General features: G+C 39.4%; 1 protein-coding gene across 2 annotated transcripts; it reads right to left on the bottom strand.

Moving 5' to 3' along the window:
• Window positions 1-2,685: 2,685 nt before the first annotated feature.
• ticrr (TopBP1-interacting, checkpoint, and replication regulator) lies at window positions 2,686-18,553 on the bottom strand. Of its 2 annotated transcripts, none has more exons than XM_008294023.1 (21): window positions 17,524-18,553; window positions 16,608-16,845; window positions 15,691-15,923; window positions 15,066-15,300; window positions 13,361-13,499; window positions 13,061-13,188; window positions 12,657-12,860; window positions 12,347-12,492; window positions 12,150-12,250; window positions 11,958-12,051; window positions 11,449-11,531; window positions 10,931-11,152; window positions 9,033-9,120; window positions 8,719-8,791; window positions 8,105-8,236; window positions 7,804-7,894; window positions 7,589-7,647; window positions 6,886-7,163; window positions 4,336-6,574; window positions 3,918-4,046; window positions 2,686-3,415 (listed from the first exon to the last, which is right to left on the bottom strand). In XM_008294023.1, exons 1-21 carry the CDS (start codon window positions 18,196-18,198, stop codon window positions 3,300-3,302), a joined length of 5,703 nt encoding a protein of 1,900 aa, XP_008292245.1. In that variant the 5' UTR covers window positions 18,199-18,553; the 3' UTR covers window positions 2,686-3,299. The 2 variants fall into 2 exon arrangements, with proteins under 2 accessions (XP_008292245.1, XP_008292236.1); XM_008294014.1 differs by having other exon boundaries at window positions 7,804-7,900.
• Between the last annotated feature and the right edge of the window lie 1,638 nt (window positions 18,554-20,191).

The raw sequence follows: 20,191 nt of genomic DNA on the forward strand, positions 1-20,191 counted from the left end.
GCTGCAACTTCCTCATAGGGCTGTGTCATGGCTGATAAAGAAAAACTAGGGCCAGTGACTTTCCTTTGTCCAGTTACACAGCGCTTATCAGTAAAGGTAACACAAAGTAGGCTAACTTTGATCTTCAAGCAACCTACTAAAAAGAGTGTCTGGATCACCTGATCTTTATTACTCCTTGTCACATATTTTTGCCAGACTTTAGGTTTACATTTTACCAAACAGGTTGGTAAAAAATATTTTGTAGGTCTGACAGTAAACTGATGTTACATCTGCTGAAATAAAAACATAATTCCAAGTATTACGCTGTGCCTAACAGTAACTCAAGCACCTCTGTGATACTGACTGTTCAGTTTACAGTCACTTGTTATCAAACAGAGGCCATACTGTTTTATACTCCAAGCCTGAGCTCCTTACAGAAGACAATTCACTAATCTGTGGATTATAGACGAAATAGCTGGCATACAGTACTCGGATCAAAGTTCACGTTGGTTTTCTGCAGGAAAGGGAATTAGTTTACAACACTTAGGTCTCATGTAACACAAAAGGCAGCCGCAGGAGTAACTTTGCTGCCTATAAAACATTTCCACCTCAGCTGTAATGCTTTGCAACACCTAAAGTCACTGTAATTGGGCCTTTTTTTGTAAAAATCAACACAATACAACCCATTTCTACACATTTGTTTAAAGGCAAAAACAAAAGTAATTTATTAAAAGCAATAGTGTGTAATTATGTGAATATGCCTCAAGCAGGCTATCCTCAAAAACGGAGTCTCCACACAAGAAAGGCTCTAGTGAGGCAGTCCACCATGAGGATGGTGGCTCTGTCATCCACGTCATGAAGCTGGTGGTAGCAGCCTTATTAAGTGTGTGTGTGTGTGTGTGTGTCGGGGTGGAGGCCCTGAAAAGCTACTGGAAGTTGAAGTTAAACTGAATGCATTGAAGCAGAGTACAAAAGTGTTAACACTGCAGAGAAGCCAAGTCTGAGCACACACCTCCAAACAATCCATCATTTGTGGCAGGATCTGAAAGCTCATTCTCCCACATAGCATCAAAGAGCGTGTGCCGTTTTGTACGAAGTATGGGGAAATGTTTCTGAGTCCAGACCTGCAAAGCTGACACACACACAACTACTGAGATTAGGTCATAATTACCAGGAAAAGGACAAAGCTGAAGAGGACCAGTGAAAGATTATTGTTTCATGTGTACAGTTGTAGTTTGTCGCTGCTCAGACACTTCAGACTGAAAAGAAAACTGATTACATTTGTGGGAATTCAGTTTTCTCATCGGACATATTTTGACTTGACAGTTAGAGAAGCAGATAAGGTATTAATCAACAATAGCCTTGCCTTCTACACACAGTGTGACTGAGCCAGCACACACAAAACCAGGGTGTAAAACTAAAGCAGCTAAAGTGAATTTGACATGACTTATTTTTGTATTTACACACAGGGACAAAATTGTTGGTGCCACACAGTTAATAAAAGAAAAACCCACAATGGTCACAGAAATAACTTGAATCTGACATAAGTAATAACAAACAAAAATTCTATAAAAATTAACCAATGAAAATCAGACATTGCTTTTGAATTGTGGTTTAACAGAATTACTAAAAATAAATAAATAAATAAATAAACAACTCATGAAACAGGCCTGGACAAAAATGATGGTACCCTTAACTTAATATTTTGTTGCACAACCTTTTGAGGCAATCACTGCAATCAAGCGATTTCTGTAACTGTCAATGAGACTTCTGCACCTCTCAGCAGGTATTCTGGTCCACTCCTCATGAGCAGACTGCTCCAGTTGTCTCAGGTTTGAAGGGTGCCTTCTCCAGACGGCATGTTTCAGCTCCTTCCACAGATGTTCAATAGGATTCAGATCAGGGCTCATAGAAGGCCACTTCAGAATAATCCACTGTTTTCCTCTTAGCCATTCTTGGGTGTTAATTTTCATAGAATTTTTCTTTATTATTAATTTGTCAGATTCAAGTTATTTCTGTGACCGTTGGGTTTTTTTCTTTCATTAACCGAGGGGTACCAACAATTTTGTCCACGTGTGTACACCTGCACTTTTCCTAATGTACCAAAGATTTCTCTCTTTAAAAAAAAAAAGGTCTAAGTTACAAAGTAGTGATGTATCAAATCTCAAGGTACTTATTTCAGGGTAAACTGTAAAGAGTAGTTGCTCCCTGTGCCTGTTATCTGTATTTGTGAACAAACAGCACACCTACGAGGTGTGTCCTGTTATCTGACTTTACAGCAGCCAACTGGTGCTAAGTGCCAAAAAAAAAGTCCCTTGACTAATATGAACAATGAGATTTTTTAGAATTTTTTTAAACAAAAAAAATCCCTCTTAAAACAACAAGCTGATGGGATGAAACAAATACCAAATTACCAATCAGATGATAATCAGGAGCATGAAATTGGCAGTTATAGACCTCTAATAAGATCTGATTTTCTACATGCATCATCAGTGCCCTGCCTACTGAACACAGTAAGAGTTTTATGGTTTTAGAGCACTAACCTTTGATTACAGAGCTAAAGGATTAGGTTCCCTTTTACCTGCTGGCAGCTGATAAACTTCTTCTGAAAGTCAGACTCAAAGACAAGAAGGTCTGTGCAGTAACATTTTAGTTTGAGTTCCTGCATGGGTTTACTCGCCCTGCTTTGGATTAACAAAGGGTGAGAACAGGATAAAAACATTTTTAATTACATTCAAACAATTAGGAAAACACATTTATTTACAAGACTTTGGCAACATCACATATTTACAATATGAATCAATCATTAGGCATTCCCTTTTACTTCGATTTTTTTTGTCAGATTTATGACAAAAAAAATAATAAATACACATTTATAGTACTTCAACAAATTACATCTCTGATTTGTAAAATAATAGATTACACTTTTGGGGGGGGACACACATATAATTTAACGGTTTTCCAAAATTTTAGCTTCAGAAAACCCAAGCAGGAAACATGGCATGTTTTAAATGACAGCATTATTAACTGGAACTGTAAAGCCATTTCAAACATTTTGACCTTCAACTCACATTTTAATCAACATATAACCTTAAAATCTAAAACTGTCCTGAATAAAACAAAAGTCACTGGTAAGAATAGAAAACGTCACAGTCAGAAGTCTTGGCTCAGCAGACTGAATGGGACATTTGTTCATATACAGAACTTTTCAAGCAGTACTTGAAAGGCATCTTTCAGTTATTCCATCAAAAGCCTCACAGCTTCACAGTCAAACACAGAATGGCTAATCTTTCTGCTTTGCTTGCCAGACAGTTTTAGGTTCAGTGCAGCAGTCTCTTCCTGCTGTAGGTCTTCCCTGTGTTTGAACGTTTGAGTGGTTGACTGAGTGAAGCAAGGTCCACGTCATCGACTTCCCTCTTCCCTGATCCTGCTTCATCTAAAACATCCAGGAAACAATATAGATCAGGGATTTACTTGCAGTAAGAAGAATGTCCAAGTCACTTTATCTGGCAGTATTTTCATTTTTGGCTATTCAGCCAGTAAAAGGATGCTGGAGCTCTGACCCACTGCTCATGGTGACCAGCAGAAACTACACTACACAGCCAAAACTCTGCAGATGGATTAACATCAGTACAATATCTTTGCAATTATGACTGTTCAGGATATTATGCCAAAACTACAAGCAATACTGGAGTCTTGAAACAGCCTCCCTTATCCTGAGAAGACACTGCTTAGGATTTCACAGACCAGTGGCTGTGATGTAGCTGTAGCTTTGAACGATACATGATGAAGCTAATAAGATCTCATTTAACAAGATACAGAAATTCTGCATTTATTATTAGAAAATGGATGGATGGATGGATGGTAAAAATGTTCGACTGCCATTCATTTACTGGCTTAAATAAAAGCATGCCTTTAAAACAGTGTATGTGTCTTACCTTTAAAGTTTGGTGTTCTCTTACTTGCAGAACCTGTTTTGCTCTTGAACAGTAATGGAGACTGAGTGAGGGCCAAAATACCACTTGCAGTCACTGGCTTTCTCACCTTCGAGCTGGGAGGAGTTGCTCCTGCCAAAATGCAAAAAACAACTTTGAGTGAATTGCTGAAACTTAACTTTGTATGAGTTTTAATATGCACCTTCATGCAACCATTTTAATTGAAGAATTGTTTGCAAGACCAAAGACCATAATTTAATTCAAGTACTTTGCTGTCTATATATCTGTGTTCCAGAAACATTTCATTTGATACTAAACACATTAAAATAGAAATAAATCTAAGTCAAACCTGGATCTCTAATTTTGAAACACTGATAAAGCTTAAATTGCTATCTTACAAAATGTGTAAACCATAACTTACCTGACTGGCCTTCTCCATTTTCAGAAGCCCAGATGATTTCTTCCTCAGCTGTCTGAGGAGCAGTGCAGTCATGAGGCAGCTTTTCCATCCACAACAAATCCTCCACTGGAGAAAGAGGAGATTCATCTGCCTCAACTGGAGCTGACTGTCTGGAAGTCAATATTTCAACTTTGTTGTTTGAAGGCTCATCAGTGTCCTCAATGTCCTGCAACCTACTAACTCCAAGCTCTGCTTCCTCCAGTAGTTCCTCCAATTGAGGCTCCCCCTTCAGGCCGCGATCTCTCCCTCCTAACACTCCGATCTGAGCTCTCTTCCTGCGGGGCCAGCTGTTGAGGTTGTCTGGGGTCACTTTCCCTAAACTCTGAGGTGAGGGAGTCAGGGGAATGACGTCTGCGATTGCCACTGGAGATACTGTTCCTGTAGGATGTCGTGTCGGTGTGTAGGACTGGCAGATGTAAGTTTGAACACTTCCACCCTTTCCAGGTGTGCTCTTTGCTGGGGTGACATGAGCACAGATAGATGGTGAAACGCATCCAGGATCTCTATGTCTAGAGAACAAAGCCAAGGGGCTTTCCAACTGAGCTTTTACACCCACCACAGGGCTTTGACCTCCTGATCGAGGACCTCCATCTAAGACAAAGTCGCCTGCATTCATGGAATCTGTGCGTTTGATTTTTAGCTTGGGAAGTCCTGATGTTTGCATTTCCATTTCTACTTGGTAGGTCAGGGGATTTGGAGTACCTGTGCACTTTTGGCTACGTCTTGCTGGGCCTCTCGGGGTTGAAAATCGAGGAGAATCATTTCCATACCCTAAACGAGCCGCTGCCTCCCTCTGTTGGCGGTCAGGGGTCTGCCTGAAGCCATAGGTCCGGCCAGGTGTGTCTTTGGAAGGCACACGTCGTTTAGGAGAGACTGTGTTTGACAGATAGTCTTCACCAGACAGTGAAGACTTCCTTGAAAAGCTTATGTTCATCTTGAGGCCTCCACTAAACTGAGTCTTCACAACTGCTGCATCAACAATGTCTATACTGTCATCATCTGTGGTGGCAGACTTACCATGAGAAGAGTCAAACTGCTGTGAATCTGTATAGGAGCTGGAGTCAGTTTCAGAGGACTGAGAGGTTTCAGCCTGCATCTCTTCATTTTTATCTGACTGCATGTTTTTTTCCACAAGGTCACAGTTCTCAGCAGATTCTGTGTTTAGATTAGAGGAAACATCCTCACTAGACTGGGATCTTAAGCTTTGTCTCGTGATTCTACCCCCTTGACCAGACCTTTTTCTTGCAAGGAATTTTGCTGACCTTACAGAAGCATCTGTCCCTTCTGAAAGAGTAGTACCTCCTTGTGGTGTAAATACTGGCTCACACGGGGATGCAGTGTTTGAATTCTTTCCTGGAGTTCGTCCAGAGCGAGTAATCATTTGGTGAGTAGGACTAGGGGTAAAATTTTCAGTGCTAGTGGTTGGGTGAGGTGAGAGGTGATTGTCTGGAGGTGGTGTGGACTGTGGAAGAGGCATTTCCAGAAGACTAACAGTGTCACCTCTTTCAGGAGTACTAATGTTGTTGTGAGTGTTTTTAGAAGACCTCTGATTTTCTTCTGGATTTAAAATGTCACTGTTTTCTTGTTCAGATATCCTCATGAGGCTTACTTGACAAGTCTTTTCAAGGCTCTTGAAAATATCTCTTTTAGTGTTTGTGCTTTTGACAGGACTCCTGAACTTGTCGGGTGTTTTCACCTGTCTCAGAGAACTGCTGGATGCAATACAATGCGACTCTGGTACTTTAAAAGTAGCACTGTTTTCCACTACTCTACATTTTCGAGGAGAGGGAGACCATGTGACACTCTTCTTGGGAGTCCTGGAAATGGGGCTATTGAACAGATGTAATCCAGCAGAGGAGCTGCATTCAAGCAAAGCCTTGACTGGAGTCCTGAGAATTCCTTTCAGAGGACTCCTCACAGGGTTTTGCTTAGTAGGTGTTTGTACAACAAGAGGTTTTCTGGCTGGAGATCTGAAAGGACTGCCCCTCAGAGCCATACCAAGTGACCCAGAGCTGCCTGCTACAGGACTCTCTGCAACTGAGGAAACACACATTGTAGATGAAGGCGTGGTTTTGAAAGTTCTTGGGGTTTGAGGGGTCCTGGGTGTCCTGGGTGTCCTGGGTGTCCTGGGTGTCCTGGGTGTCCTGCTCATAGTCCTCCCATGTTTGCTGGGTGACTTTGTCGGTGTTTTGTTTGGGCTCTAAAAAAAAACAACAACAAAAAAACAAGACATTATTTGGATCACATTTGACATAAAGGTAATTTAATTCTTAGTGTAGCATGTTAGTACGATGAGAAGGTAAGTAGATAAATGCATGCAGTGTTTGTTGAACCACCAATTGCACACATAAAAAATCCAAATATTAAGTTTGACTCATGTAGGTAATTTGTGTTGTGACAATGATGTATATGTCAGTACTCATTCTGCACTAATCTGCAAACATTGAAACCGGTACAGCTACTAATGTACGGGAATAATTTGTGAACTGAATTGTTAGATGTAGAAGTTACCTCAAAGACACTGGAATCTGTAGACAGCCGTGATCTGGTTGCCCTGGTTGTACCAGACTGGTCAGAATGACGATTGGGGGAATCAGCTGCCCCAAAAAGAAGACGCATCGGAGACCGAACTGTTTTTACATTAACCTCACTGATTTTTCCATCACTGAGAGTTAGTTGGGAAACTGAGAGAGCTCTGTCCAGGTTGCGTGAGCGAGGCTGAGAACTTGAGTAGAAGATGCTTGAGTGTCTTCGAGCAAACTTCTTTATCCTCGGACTCCTTCTGAGGTCTGACAGAAAACCAAAGTACAAAAAAACAACAAAAAAAACAGTAAGCTGTAGGTAATGCTTTAATTCTGTAAAACTGCACAATTTTTAGAAAAAAAAAATGACACAAAACTGTCAAAAATGTCAAACCCTCAAAAAGACTTAAAAGCAATTATATTCAATTTCTAAATTAAATATGTGTAATAAAGTCAATTGCTGTGTACAATACTAAGCTGATAAGTCATTTATTTCAATCCAAATAATTGTAATTTCTATTTTATTTTACAAATGAAGACATTGAATTTTCTAACAAAGAACCTCCAGATTCTTGCAGTTCTTAAAAACAAATCTGATTTCAAACCTACTTTTGTACATACAGACTAATACAGATTATGTATTGTACATTCATGCAGAAATTTTACACGAAAAAAACAAAAAAATTAAATACCTTCTGCAGGTTTTACAGGTGATTCTTCCACAATGCACTCCTCATTCAGAGCAGATCTCCTGCAAAAACATCAAAATAACAGTAAATAATTTGAGTTTGGAGTTATTAGTTACTGATAAGAACTTTGAAAACATACAATTCTAGTCCAAATGAAGAAATTGCTTTTGAACAAATATCAGTAAGATAAAATAAAAATAATGATAACTAAAACATACCTTCCCATTTTCTGCCGATGTAGGAGTCGACTGAACACTTGCTTGTGTGCAGGAGTCTCACACACTTTCCTTGTTAGAAGCTTGTGGTTCTCTGAAACTGCAGAATTTATATTTATATTTATATTTATATTTATAATCATTTACCAAAACTATTGATAGAATTAAAACTTTTTACTTTGTTACTGTCAGTCTAACTAACAAGGAAAATTCTAATACCAAGTTGCTTAGTAAAATACTTAAATCTCCTATATATCAAAAGTTACTACAACACTTGTTAAAGGTAATGAAGAATTCTTCTAACCTTCAGATTCACGAGATCGCTTGCGTTTCCGTCCTTCCACAACAGACATAGACTGGCTCCTCGGCAGCTTTGCTTTCTTTGAGGGGGAAACAATCTCTTGGTTGAACAGGTTTCGTCTCACCTTCGTCACCTCTGTGGATCAGTACATGGTATGTTATTTTTTAGGACTGTAATGTCAGCATCTGTGTGAAATGCTATGCATGTGTTACTGCCCCCAAAAATGTATCTTTCGATTATAAAACAATCTCTGCCATGTCAGCTTGAACAGAGAGAATAAAGGGTTTGTAGCTTGTTTTTGTGAAAAAGGAGATATTGGCATCAACTTGAGCTCGGTCATTCCCAGTATCTTGTGCTCTTTAAAGGTTCAAAGTAATGGGCTTTAAGCCACATTTTGGCAAAAGTATAAGTGATCCAACCCACTGAACAATTCAAGGTACGGCAGAAGTATGAATTATTCCATCTGTTCAAATAGAAGTAGTTTGAGTTTTCAGAGAATGTTTTGGTGTGTAAAATGAATTCCAGACATCCACAGTCACTGTTGTTTTATAAGGTGCCAACTACAAAATCTTTACAGCCAAACTCATACAGGTTCCTTTATGATATATAGAACATACCTTGTGTTTCTTGTTTCTGAGGTTGTGGTTCTGCAGCAGGTTTCTCCAGAGCAACATAGACCTTTGATTTGGACTAATGAAAACACAATAAACAGGTATCTGGATTAGACATCTTAAATAAACATGAATTGAAATCTCAGGTGTCTTACATGGGTGGTGGTCTTCATACAGACAGCCAAAGTAGCACATTTAACAATGTTGACGCCTTTGGAAGACTCTAATCAGGACTAAACCCAACAACCAGAAGGACTAATAAAGTTGATCGTGCTTCATGGTAATTCAGTGAAGATATCAGAAGTGATCAACTATCTTACAGCTTTTTTAGTCTTCTTGGGCATCTCTATTTGGCGAAGACTCTGTGATGATTCCGTCATACTGCGATGACGAGTCAGCATTCCACACCTAAGTGGAAAAAAAACGCATTACATTTTGGACATACCTTACAATACGAAGTATTGAGTAAACAGAAACACTCAAGCCGTGTCTCAATATGCGTACTTGTCCGTACTTGTGTTCTTGCAGACTTGTGAAACGCCATCAGTCGGAGACCAAGTTCTGTCCCAATTCTAAAGACTTGTGTGGACTTCAGACAGCCAAGTATCCCAGAATGCATTTCACGCTACCCAGCAGCAAAAGCCGAGGAGAAAACTTTTAACGGTAACACAGGCTTTTTTGTAAATGCTATTGTTATTGTGACACAAACTGTAGTTTTATGATTATTTGAGGCGAGAAAGCAGTGGTATAAACGCCAAATATGTTGTCATTTTATCACGATAAAGCCTGCTTAAAATTTTGCTCCGACGACTTCGGAGATGTGAGTGTCACGGTTTGACAGCTGTGTCAGTGCTCACAGTAGCCTCCGAGCGCAGCCTGATGTCGGCAAGACTCTGAAGTCTGCCGCTGACGGCTCCGTAGCGGTTAAACAGGGATAGAAGTTAAAGTTAATGTTGGAACTTTATATTTTTATTTAGTGTTGTACTCGATCACTGCCTCAGTACGTCTGAATTATTCTCCTGCTTTCATTACCTGGAGTACAGCCTTGTTCTATTCCTATGACTGTGACTGTGCATTAAAAATAACATTTAAGCAATGTTTTAGTGGAGGGCCAGCTGGATAAATGTCCTCCTGACTGCTGGGAGACTCCCCAGAACATGAGCAGCTCCATCCTGGACCTTCTGACGGAGCATCTGTTTCCAGCTCCACTGAAGAACATCAGGAGGAACAGAGGCACAACGTTTTTCATCTGTGATATGTTTTGTAAGAGACTTTTGTCCTGTTATAAAATAAAATCTTATAAAAAATTACCCTGTTTATTAATTGTTAGTGCCACGGGCTTACAGTGTGCTTACATACAGTTTTAAAAAAACGCATTTTTCGCGACGCAATTCGCAAAAACGTCACAAAAATCTCCCATTGAAAATGAATGAGACGGAAAAGAAAACTGCCCAAAATTACACTACTTTTCAAACCTCCACTGCTCAGGCATACTTTCACCTAGAGACTCCATTTAAACTTTAAAATGTTGACACGGCCTTCCCCTATGTCAAAGCATTTCTACTTTTTTCATATCTTTAACCGTTTCTTCCTGACAGCCTCTCATGTTTTCAAACTTTTTCACCCCTTTTCAGCCTTTACAATGGGTGTGTATGTGGTCCTTTAGAGGGAGTGATGACATCACTAGAGTGAGAGCTCAGAAAAAAAATCACACAGTAAACTTAAACTTAAAACTTTTTAACTTGTCGCCCTGGCCACAATTTTTATGCCACAGACATCATTTATACATCAAAATGTAGGAAAATTTGTCCTCCCTCTCACAATGTCACTTTGGAATTGTATTTCATTTAATTTCGTTGTTTTTCATGGTAAAGATAATCAGAGTAGATGAGCCGAGGTGGTGACGTCATCGAGTACGCTGCTGTCCCAATTGCACATAAACGGTGATGCGTTCTTCCGGACTTGCTAGACCGTACTCGTGACCACAGACTAGCGAGTACAGACTTGCGAGAACGCAAGTACGGACTTGTGTACTTGAGTTTTGAGACACGGCTTCAATTACTATGTTTCCATTCCAGAGACATTAAAATAGCAATATTTTCATTCAAATGTCTCCTCTTTATTGTGGTATCGAAGATTTGTTGTTTAAATTTCAGGCCCTTCTCGACTTTCTACAACCAGACAGTGTCTTTCCAGCCAAAGTGCATCGTGCCATTACCTCCTCTTGTTGGCTGAACGATTTCGCAGGTCCTGCAGGCCATCTGAAACCAGGCTGCGTGTGGAGGGGGTAGGTGAGGTGGCTGAAGGTGAAATACTGTCCTTGACAACTGACTCGTCGCTGAAGAAGTCATCGGGCAGAGCAGCCACTAGAGCCTCAGGGAGCTGGGTGCCTAGACTGTGGTAGACGTCTGCAAGCACTCTGGGGACAGCAGTCAGGAACCTGACATGATGCAGAAAAGCTATTGTTAGATTCTTATAACTTAGTATGAAATATTTAGTTCCTTTAAAAACCAGTGTTTCCCTGCAAAATTGAGGAACTTGACAAACCGTTTGCTATGACATATATGGCAACTATTTTTGTTTTCTTAGTATTGACTCTGACAAGTCATCAATAACTACTGATTCATCTTTTAAAAAGAAAATGATAAAGGAAAGTATGCTTTTATCATACTTAACTACTGTAGTCTTGTGGTGTAATACAAGAAAAATCTCACTGCGGCAGCCACACACACTTACCCTGGGAGAAGCTCATCTTGGAGGAACCTTGCTAAACAAACTGGATCTTTTGTTAGGGAGATTATCCTCAGCATTTCAGCCATCTGAGGAAGAGGAGAGGTTACAATTTACTTGTCGATCTGTTATGCAGCCAGTTAAAGACACACACTGTTCTTTGTTTGAAATAGATAATAGAAAAAAATAGATGAAATGCTTTTCAATTTAACTGAAAATCTTGTTTTATGATTACCTAACGGAGGCAATCAAATAAATATGGCCTGCTTCTATTCAGACATTTGCCACATTTGACCACTTTAACTGTGTCAGTTAAAGAAGTTAAACAACAGCAACTGGCCAGAAACGGATTGTTCCCAAGAGTGCCTTAATCAGAAAAACGCCTATTTCTCATCAGTATTGTGTAAAAAAGAATGGCAGGGCTCGTTTGTAAAGAGAACTACACATCCTGAAGCCACAGTAAGTCTTCTATTTATTTACATTAAACAACAAAAAAAAGGTAATGAGCACTGTACCTCCTCTGCCATCTGATCAACATCAAGTGAGTCAGTTTGTTTTGAGGAGAAAAGTTTGCACAACTCCAATCTCAACACCACCTGGAGCTGGCACCTAGATAAGACAGCCTTTGTTAGTGACACCTAAATATGTCTTCATTTTAGAACAAAGTAACTTTATTATTATCGTATTAAGTGTTGGAAATCACTCACTCTCTGACTTTGCTATCAACATCAGCAGACATTCCATAGAGCTGTCTGATTGATTTGCTTGTCTTGAGGAGGTGCTGTTGAACAAACAGGGAGGTCTTTGCCTAAAAAGAAAACATATATAATCATCAGTCTGCTGTAATGGTTCATATTATCAGGCAGAGTATCTCAATGTATTTGAAAGCTACCATGTGTCCCACCTCCAAATCTGATTCTGCTACAAAGAAGTTTTTAACAGCAGACAAAAGTTGCTGGGCGCCTGTCAGGAGAGACGAGTCTCTCTCTGCCACAGTCTTCTCATAACTGGACTTCAGATGACACAGCAGCTCTGCTGCACTAGTGAAACCTGGGCAAAGAAGAAGGTACATTAGTTGATTTCTCAGCATATAAACGGGAATAGTTCAACTGACATTTTGGAAAATATATATCTTTACATTTTTGCTGAGATTATTACATTTGACAGATGAATATTTGAGCGACTGTATTGTAAGTTTTAACAGGGGCACTCACTAAAAGTGCTGGCTCCTCCAGATTTGTTCCTGTCACTTGATCGTCTCTTCGCTGGTCTGTCTGCCCCCTTTCCCTCAGTCCCCAGATGTTCAACCTCTGCCTGGGTCTTCTGGGCTTTGACATTAAGGCGCGCCACATTCAGCATCTGCAAGGAACGACTCATGGTCTTCATCTTCTGTTTCACTGGCGTACACTGGGCGCCACCTATAGATAAAGAAAGGCCATGATACAGAACAAAAAAATAAAACCAGCAGTGACATTAAGGACAATATAGGACAATGAAAAATGATAGTTTAAACTAATGATAATATTTGTGATTCAAAATGTCTGAAATTTGACTATCTTCATTATTTTCAGGGAAGGTAAATAATATACACATAAAAATTACAATGCAGTTCACTTACGTTTCTTGTCCCTGTTGTCTGAGTCCTGTGATGTCTGGTACAGTCCAGCCAGACCACTGATCAGCTCCTGCTGCAGGACTGATAACTCCTCCTCCTCTTCCTTCTGCTCTGGCACTGCATACAGCAACCTGTTTAACAGTAGAAGGACGATTACAATTTATTATTTTGAGCTAAAATATAATATATATAATTAACATTTTAAAAAAGGCACTAAAATACACACACAATAGTGTGAAATCTTTACACACAAATAGTACTATTAATAGCAATAGAAAAATTGTGAAATATAAATTCCTGTACCCCATTGACTCCATTAAATGAGAGGTCACTCCTGACTGGTCTGACTGGGGGAACCAACTCCCTAATGTGCTTGTTGTCAGTTGGCTATGGCTGAGTTCCTGCAGAGCCCACTCAGGAACTGGCTGATCCTCTACTTCATCTGAGGAATAAACAAATACAAACAAATGTTGAACAATCCAATTATGTACATCCTGACAACAAAATAGCTTTTTATTATCAGATCCATTTCACTGCCTTCATTATTTCTAATTTCAATATTGTATTCACAAATGAGGCACATTAAATGTAAACATCTTCAATTAGACGTCAAAAAAAGACTACTGAACATTGTATTTAAAACAACAAATCAAACTAGTACATTTTGTTTACATGCATATTTGACAGAACTATTGATACATTTCAGGCAGAAAATGTTGCAAAAACAGCAACATTATTCTTATCATATCCAAAATAATACAGGACTTTGTAAGCTGATATTGAGATCAGTATATCAGTAGAAAGACCTGACAATAAATGGTAAATTATATAAACAGCTTGACCTGGATCACTTGGATTTGTTTTACAAAATAATGTACAGTTGATTCAAACAGTCTTTAGATTAATGTTATCCATTTAATTTATTCACTTATTTACAGAAGTATTTAGACCCTTTGCTGTGGAAGTTCCAACAACAAACAATTCTAAGGAACCACCTGTAGAACATCAAGAATAAACTGTTCCAAGTCAAAGATCAGGATGAGGTATAAAACATTACGAAAATGTTCAGTGTTCCCAGGACCACAGTGGCCTCAATATTTGTGAAATAGAAGATGGTTGGAGCCACCAGGACTTTACAGAGTTGTCTATTTGGCCAGCATGAGTAACTAAGAATGAAGTGTCACAGCTCAATAGGTCCAGGAAGATGACGTGGAACTCATAATTCTCTGCTTTCACAAACATTCTGTTTTCAAAAAGCCTTTTAAGAACATGGCGGATTTGAATGATGCGTTTGGCAGAAAGCAGGAGAGAATTACAAAGCTGTAAAGGTACACAAAAACAAAGTGGAAAGGGACATTTCTGAGAACATTGTTCAAAAAACAGCTGTGAAGTTGGTAAGACCAAAAGGGCATTACAAGATATAGTCAGTTTTCCACTCTGATTCTGACCCAGTGGCAGGAGCTTCTTAAATCCAGTTTGGTAAAGACCTTTCAGTTCCTTAAAGTGAGTCAAAGGCTGAGAAATGAAAGGCAAGCAGTATTTGTTCTTCATAGTGATGTTGCTAAAACAGGGACGTCAACGCAAAGATGGAGGGTGCCATCTGGGGGGCATCAAAAGTTCATCTCTTAGCATGACCATAGCCCAAATTTAACCTTATCTGTAGAGAAACCTAAAGATGGCAGTTCAGAGATACTTACCATCCAGTCTGTTGGTACTTGAGGGGATCTACCAGTAAGAATGGGACAAACTGCCCAAATTCAAGTATGTTAAGATTGTGGAGACTGGAATGGGTGCAGAAAACTGCAAAAATGTTCATGTTTCCATGTTGTAGTTATGGATTATTGAGTGTCGACTGATGGGGAAAAAAATGGAAAATTGTGATAATTTATAATTAAATATACAATACAAATGGTGAAAAACACTTCTAAATGACTTCTTCTTTGGCATATCTGACCTGAAGCAGCCAACATATAGAGTGAAATCAATACATATGAGCTCTAATACTTACCACTGACGGTATCAGCATCCTCCTTCATGATGTCATACACTACTCCCAGAACACTGCTCACTACATCTGGGAGGTCAGCAGAAGTTTCAGCGGTGGTGAGGGCAATATTTTCAGTGGTCAGGATCTGGTCCGGGTGAGTGATTACAGGCTGGAGAACGGTCAGCAGAGCTGTGGAGTGAGACAACGGGGAGAGGACAGCCGGGTACACTAGTCCATTGTCATTTACCTCAGCAAGCTGGGGGAACAAACAAAAGATGGAAAAAAGGAGTAAAGTTGAATCAGTAAATAGACACAGAAGACAATAAAAGATGAGATTGAAATAAATAAATAAATAAATAAATTCACATATTTGTGTAAATGATTCAGCCATCTGAAGGCTGGTTCATATTCCAACCAACCCTCAGTCCCCCTACCAATTGATTGATGCAAAAATTTGACACATACTCTTGATTTGTTGATGATGGCATCAGCAAAGCTTTATATATAAAACTTATCAAAAGCATAGCAAAAGCAAATGCTTTATGGTTAACACTGCAACAGAGCCTGTACTGTTCTGTATAACTGAAACACAATATGCATAGAGTCCCTTTCTTGAGTAAAAAAAGAACTGCTGTGTTTGTCTCACCATGTGCAGAGCATAAGCAGACAGTTCCAATAAGAGATGCTGGAGGGCAGCAGCTGCCTGGTCAGTGCTACTGGAGCACTGAAGCACCCATGATTCTGTTGAGGTCTGTGTCAGCGATGAAGCATCCCAGCCCTGCAGCACTCCTTTCAGACACACTTCAACAGGCTCTGGAAGAAGCCTCTGTCTGCGAGACACTGGCTCCGCCATGACACCACATATCTGTGTCATATTTCCTGGTTTGGTAAAAAAAAAACAAAAAAACAACACAAATGAATAATGGCTAGTCATTTTTAGCCTTATGTTTAATGTACCTAATTTCCTTTTCCTGTCATCTCATATAATTTACTGTTTGACTAGGTCCAAGCTTAGTTGTGTTTATAATCTTGATTTGTTTCTTTGGACACAAGACATGAACTTGCTTCCTCCTTATCTGAATATGTATTTGCTTGTATCCTGTGTTTCTTCAGGGAAGATGTGCATTTGCTAACAAAGTAAATTCAAGACAAAAGAAGGATGAGCACAAGTACCCTCATGATTATTTAGCATCTACATTTAAACTGTAGATTACACAAATACTTCAACCAGCTGCTCTACTCTCGGGCATGTTTGAGTCACAACAGATTAAGGATACAAAACATTCAATTACTGTGATTCTTATTAGAATAATCCAACACTACATCTTAAAATTTCGAGGTCAGTCTGCACTTTGCATCTTTTCTCAGTAAACATAACTATTTACACCATAGTTTAGAGAACCACTGTAAGGATGGTAAGCTGACTGTGACTATCTCAGTTAATATAGAGAATGCATCTATTAGAGTACAATAGAGTTTTAGAGTACCTATTAGACTGAAAAAAATGCACACCGATCTAAGTTCAGTTTGCATTTATTAAAGACATTGTCACTGGCTACCAACCTTGCTCCCATCGCAGAACACCACCTATGACAGGAAAAGCCAGACGGTAGAGCCTTTCAGAAGACAGCAGGTATTCAATGCTGGACTTGAATGGAAAGGCCTCCCTCATCAATCCTGAGTCTGGCTTGTGGTTGCAGCAGAGGTTCAGCAATGCAACCACAGGGATCACTCTGCCACCCACCTGAGCTAGAGCCTCACACAGCTTATCAGAGCCAAAATGGTCATCACACCTCACAACCTGCAACAATACAAACAGTCAGAGTTGCTTACACTTGTGTAGCAGGGATTTTGGCAGGTATACATTTCAAAATCCCAATACCTTTGATTGATCTCTATCTATCTATCTATCTATCTATCTATCTATCTATCTATCTATCTATCTATATTCATACCATGTATAACTGTATTTGTGACCAATAAAGGCCTTGAATCCTTGACCTTGTTACATGTTTACAAGACTCAGTAAGGTTTGGGTTAATGTCTTGATTGTGCATTTGTTTAAAACATCACCACATTTTATTAAAAAGTTCCTTTTTCTGCAACATGGATGGTAAACAGGCTTTTTTAAACCATGGACCAAGTATATCAGGAAAAAAAAAATCTATTGTTGTTGTCAGACTAAAACCGTAATTCCAATTTGTATAGCTTTTTCTGGTATCAAAGTACAACACAGCATTAACAACATAAAATAGGAGGAGACAGTGACAAGTTGATCAATTATAATTGTCATGATAAAGACTTTGTTTATAACCACAGTCCCGAAACTAAAATAGATTCAATATCTTTTCATTGCACCAATATTCTTAAAACACTTAGTTTGTGAAAGTATTGATTGTGAAAATGGATTACTGTCAGCTGTATGTTTTTGTAGGTGATATTCTGTTAAATAATAATACTATAAAGCCGCTGTACTCACCTGGATATGTGATCTATTGTCAATCCAGTGGAGGACAACTTTTCGCTGAAGCAGCATATCATGAAGCCCCTTGGATAGAATATACTCTGTCACATCTGCAGGCAGGACATTGTCTCTCAAAGATAGATAGTCCACAAGTTGCGTCTTAGAAAGTGGACACTGTGAGACAATAAACACCACATTCCTCCCATTGCTTGAAATGTCATCTTCCTGTGACACACTGGGCTTTCCAGCACGGCTAGGCTTCCTGGGTCTCAGGGACAGTTTGGTGGGTGAGGTGATGTCTGGTCTGTCCCACTGGAAGTCCAACAGGGTTTCTTTAAGCGCATTTTGAACTGAAGCACACTGATTCGGTTGTTGCTTGTGTTGAGAAGAGCACGCTTTATCCTTCACGTCAAACTTCGCTTCAAACTCTTCTTCAAAGTCCTCAAATGTTTTGCGCCGAAGCTCCTTGAAGTCTGACACCCTCGATACGAGACTGGCATTGCGACCAGTCCTAGACTCAAAGAATTTATAACCCCAGCGAACTTTCTCAAATCCATATTTGTAGCCGAAATGCAACAGAATGTGTAAAACTCCCCGTTTCAAGAAATGATTCCTGACATCCAGTTGATCGCCGGAGTCGTGATCTCCATAATCCACATCGATAACAAAAACCAAGTTGTGCACAGCCATACCGTAAACTGCAAAGGCTCCGAAGAAAGTGAGTGGCTCCTAAGCCCTCTACTCAACGATATGCCATGAAAAAAGGTCACTCTTGATCAAATATAATCCAGCACGCTGTCACTATCTTAACAAATTTGATCCAAGTTATTGTTCATTGAGTGTGGGCTCAGAGACGCCATTTACAGTTGACGTTAGCTCACTTCATGCTTCCAACCTGATGGCTAACAATCGCAAAGCTAACATAAGTTAGAAACGAGCATCAGCTAGTGTGACATTAGCTTGTCGTTCACCTTTGTTTACAATAACACAACACTCACGGCATAAATGAAGGTCGCTCGAACTTATTCAGGTGATATTATGAGTGCTTAAAATGTCAATTTAAGGTTACTCGCATACCGTAACTCAATATTCGCCATTTTATCCGAGAAGTCTGCCCTTAACCGTTCGCGCTAGTTGAACCAGAGCCCGCCCCCTCACTCTGATTGGCTACATCCTGCAACAACGCCAATCTCATTGGTCCTAACTGGTTACACGTCACTAGGTCTGACGGTAATTTTGTATTGGGCAGATGATCTGTCAATCAAATTTGCTCCGACCTATACTTCACGAAATGGGACACAAGAAGAGGCAGGAGAGTAAAGGATCATTTATTTAAAGCTGCTCGTTGTTGTTAGTGCATCAAGATCAGAGAAATACGCTTGTCACATAACTAACAATGTACTGCTCTTTTAAGCCAGGAACACTTCAGTATCTAGTAACACACACAAAAAGTGTCATATTGCTTTATTCTTTTTTAATCTGCAGAAGTAATTAAATTAGTTGCAAAGCAATTCTTTCACGTTATTTCTCCTCGTGTTACTTGTTCAGTTATTTCTCGTTATATGAAAAACATTTACTATGCAATTAAAGACTGACGTAAATAATCAAAAAGTGTCTGATACATAACAAATATTGTACAAATGTAATGAAAAATAGAAAACCACAAATATACATAATTTGGACCTAGAAAATTTGTGAAATTTTTTGACCTTCACAATGACACTTGGCAGACAACAGTGCATACACTGGACACAGATCCTTGAATCTTTGAGTATTCAAAGATTAAAGCTTACCTAAAAATAAGCTTTAGGTAAGACATGACCTACATTTCAATGACATTTGACATTGATAATTTTGACTTTAATGTGTACTACTTGATTTCAGCCTCCTGCTCTGTGTATGCATAAAGTGAAATTCAAAAATGGGCAAAGGATACAGACAGTTTGAACTGATCATTATTTACTTACTGTGTTGTGCCAAGTAAAGCAGTGAGAAGCAGAGCTTGGCATCCTCAACCCTTCATATCTTACTGCCTAAAATGGAAAAAACTCTCATTCAAAGCAAGATCTGGCTTTGATCTGGATGTCTGGAACGTCTCATGTTTTTTTTTTTTTTTTTTTAAAGTTCCCTCAGGTTTTAAGTAAAGTCGCACTGTGTCCACTATAAATATTTAGACTGATATTTTGATATACTGACATATCATTTGTTTTGTATGTGTGTGTGTGTGTTTTTTTTTTTAAATTTGCTAATGAATCAGGTTACCACATTGCATAGTCACTGAGCATATACACTGATCATGCGCAACATTATCATTTTGTTTTGATCCCTGACATGCTGACTAAAAGGTTCTGAATCATTGGGCATTGACACAGAAGTTCTGGGGGTGTCCTGTGGAGTCTGGCACCAGGACATTGGCCGTGGATCCTTCGGCTTCTCAGGGTTGTGCGGTGGAGTCTCAGTGGATCAAGTGCATCCAGTGGATGTTTGATTGGATTATGACCTGGGGATCAACACCTTGGGCTCTTTGTCATCTTCCTCAAGCCATTGCTGAGTAGTTGAACTGTTGTCATGGGGAGGTATACTTGATCCTGAACAATGTTAGGTTGGTGGTACATGTCACAGTAACATCAACATGAATAAAGGTTCCAAAGTTTCACAGCAGAACATCGTAACAGGATGACCA

The sequence above is a fragment of the Stegastes partitus genome, unplaced genomic scaffold, assembly GCF_000690725.1.
Source record: "Stegastes partitus isolate 25-593 unplaced genomic scaffold, Stegastes_partitus-1.0.2 Scaffold21, whole genome shotgun sequence".
In the NCBI taxonomy this organism is placed as follows: domain Eukaryota; kingdom Metazoa; phylum Chordata; class Actinopteri; family Pomacentridae; genus Stegastes; species Stegastes partitus.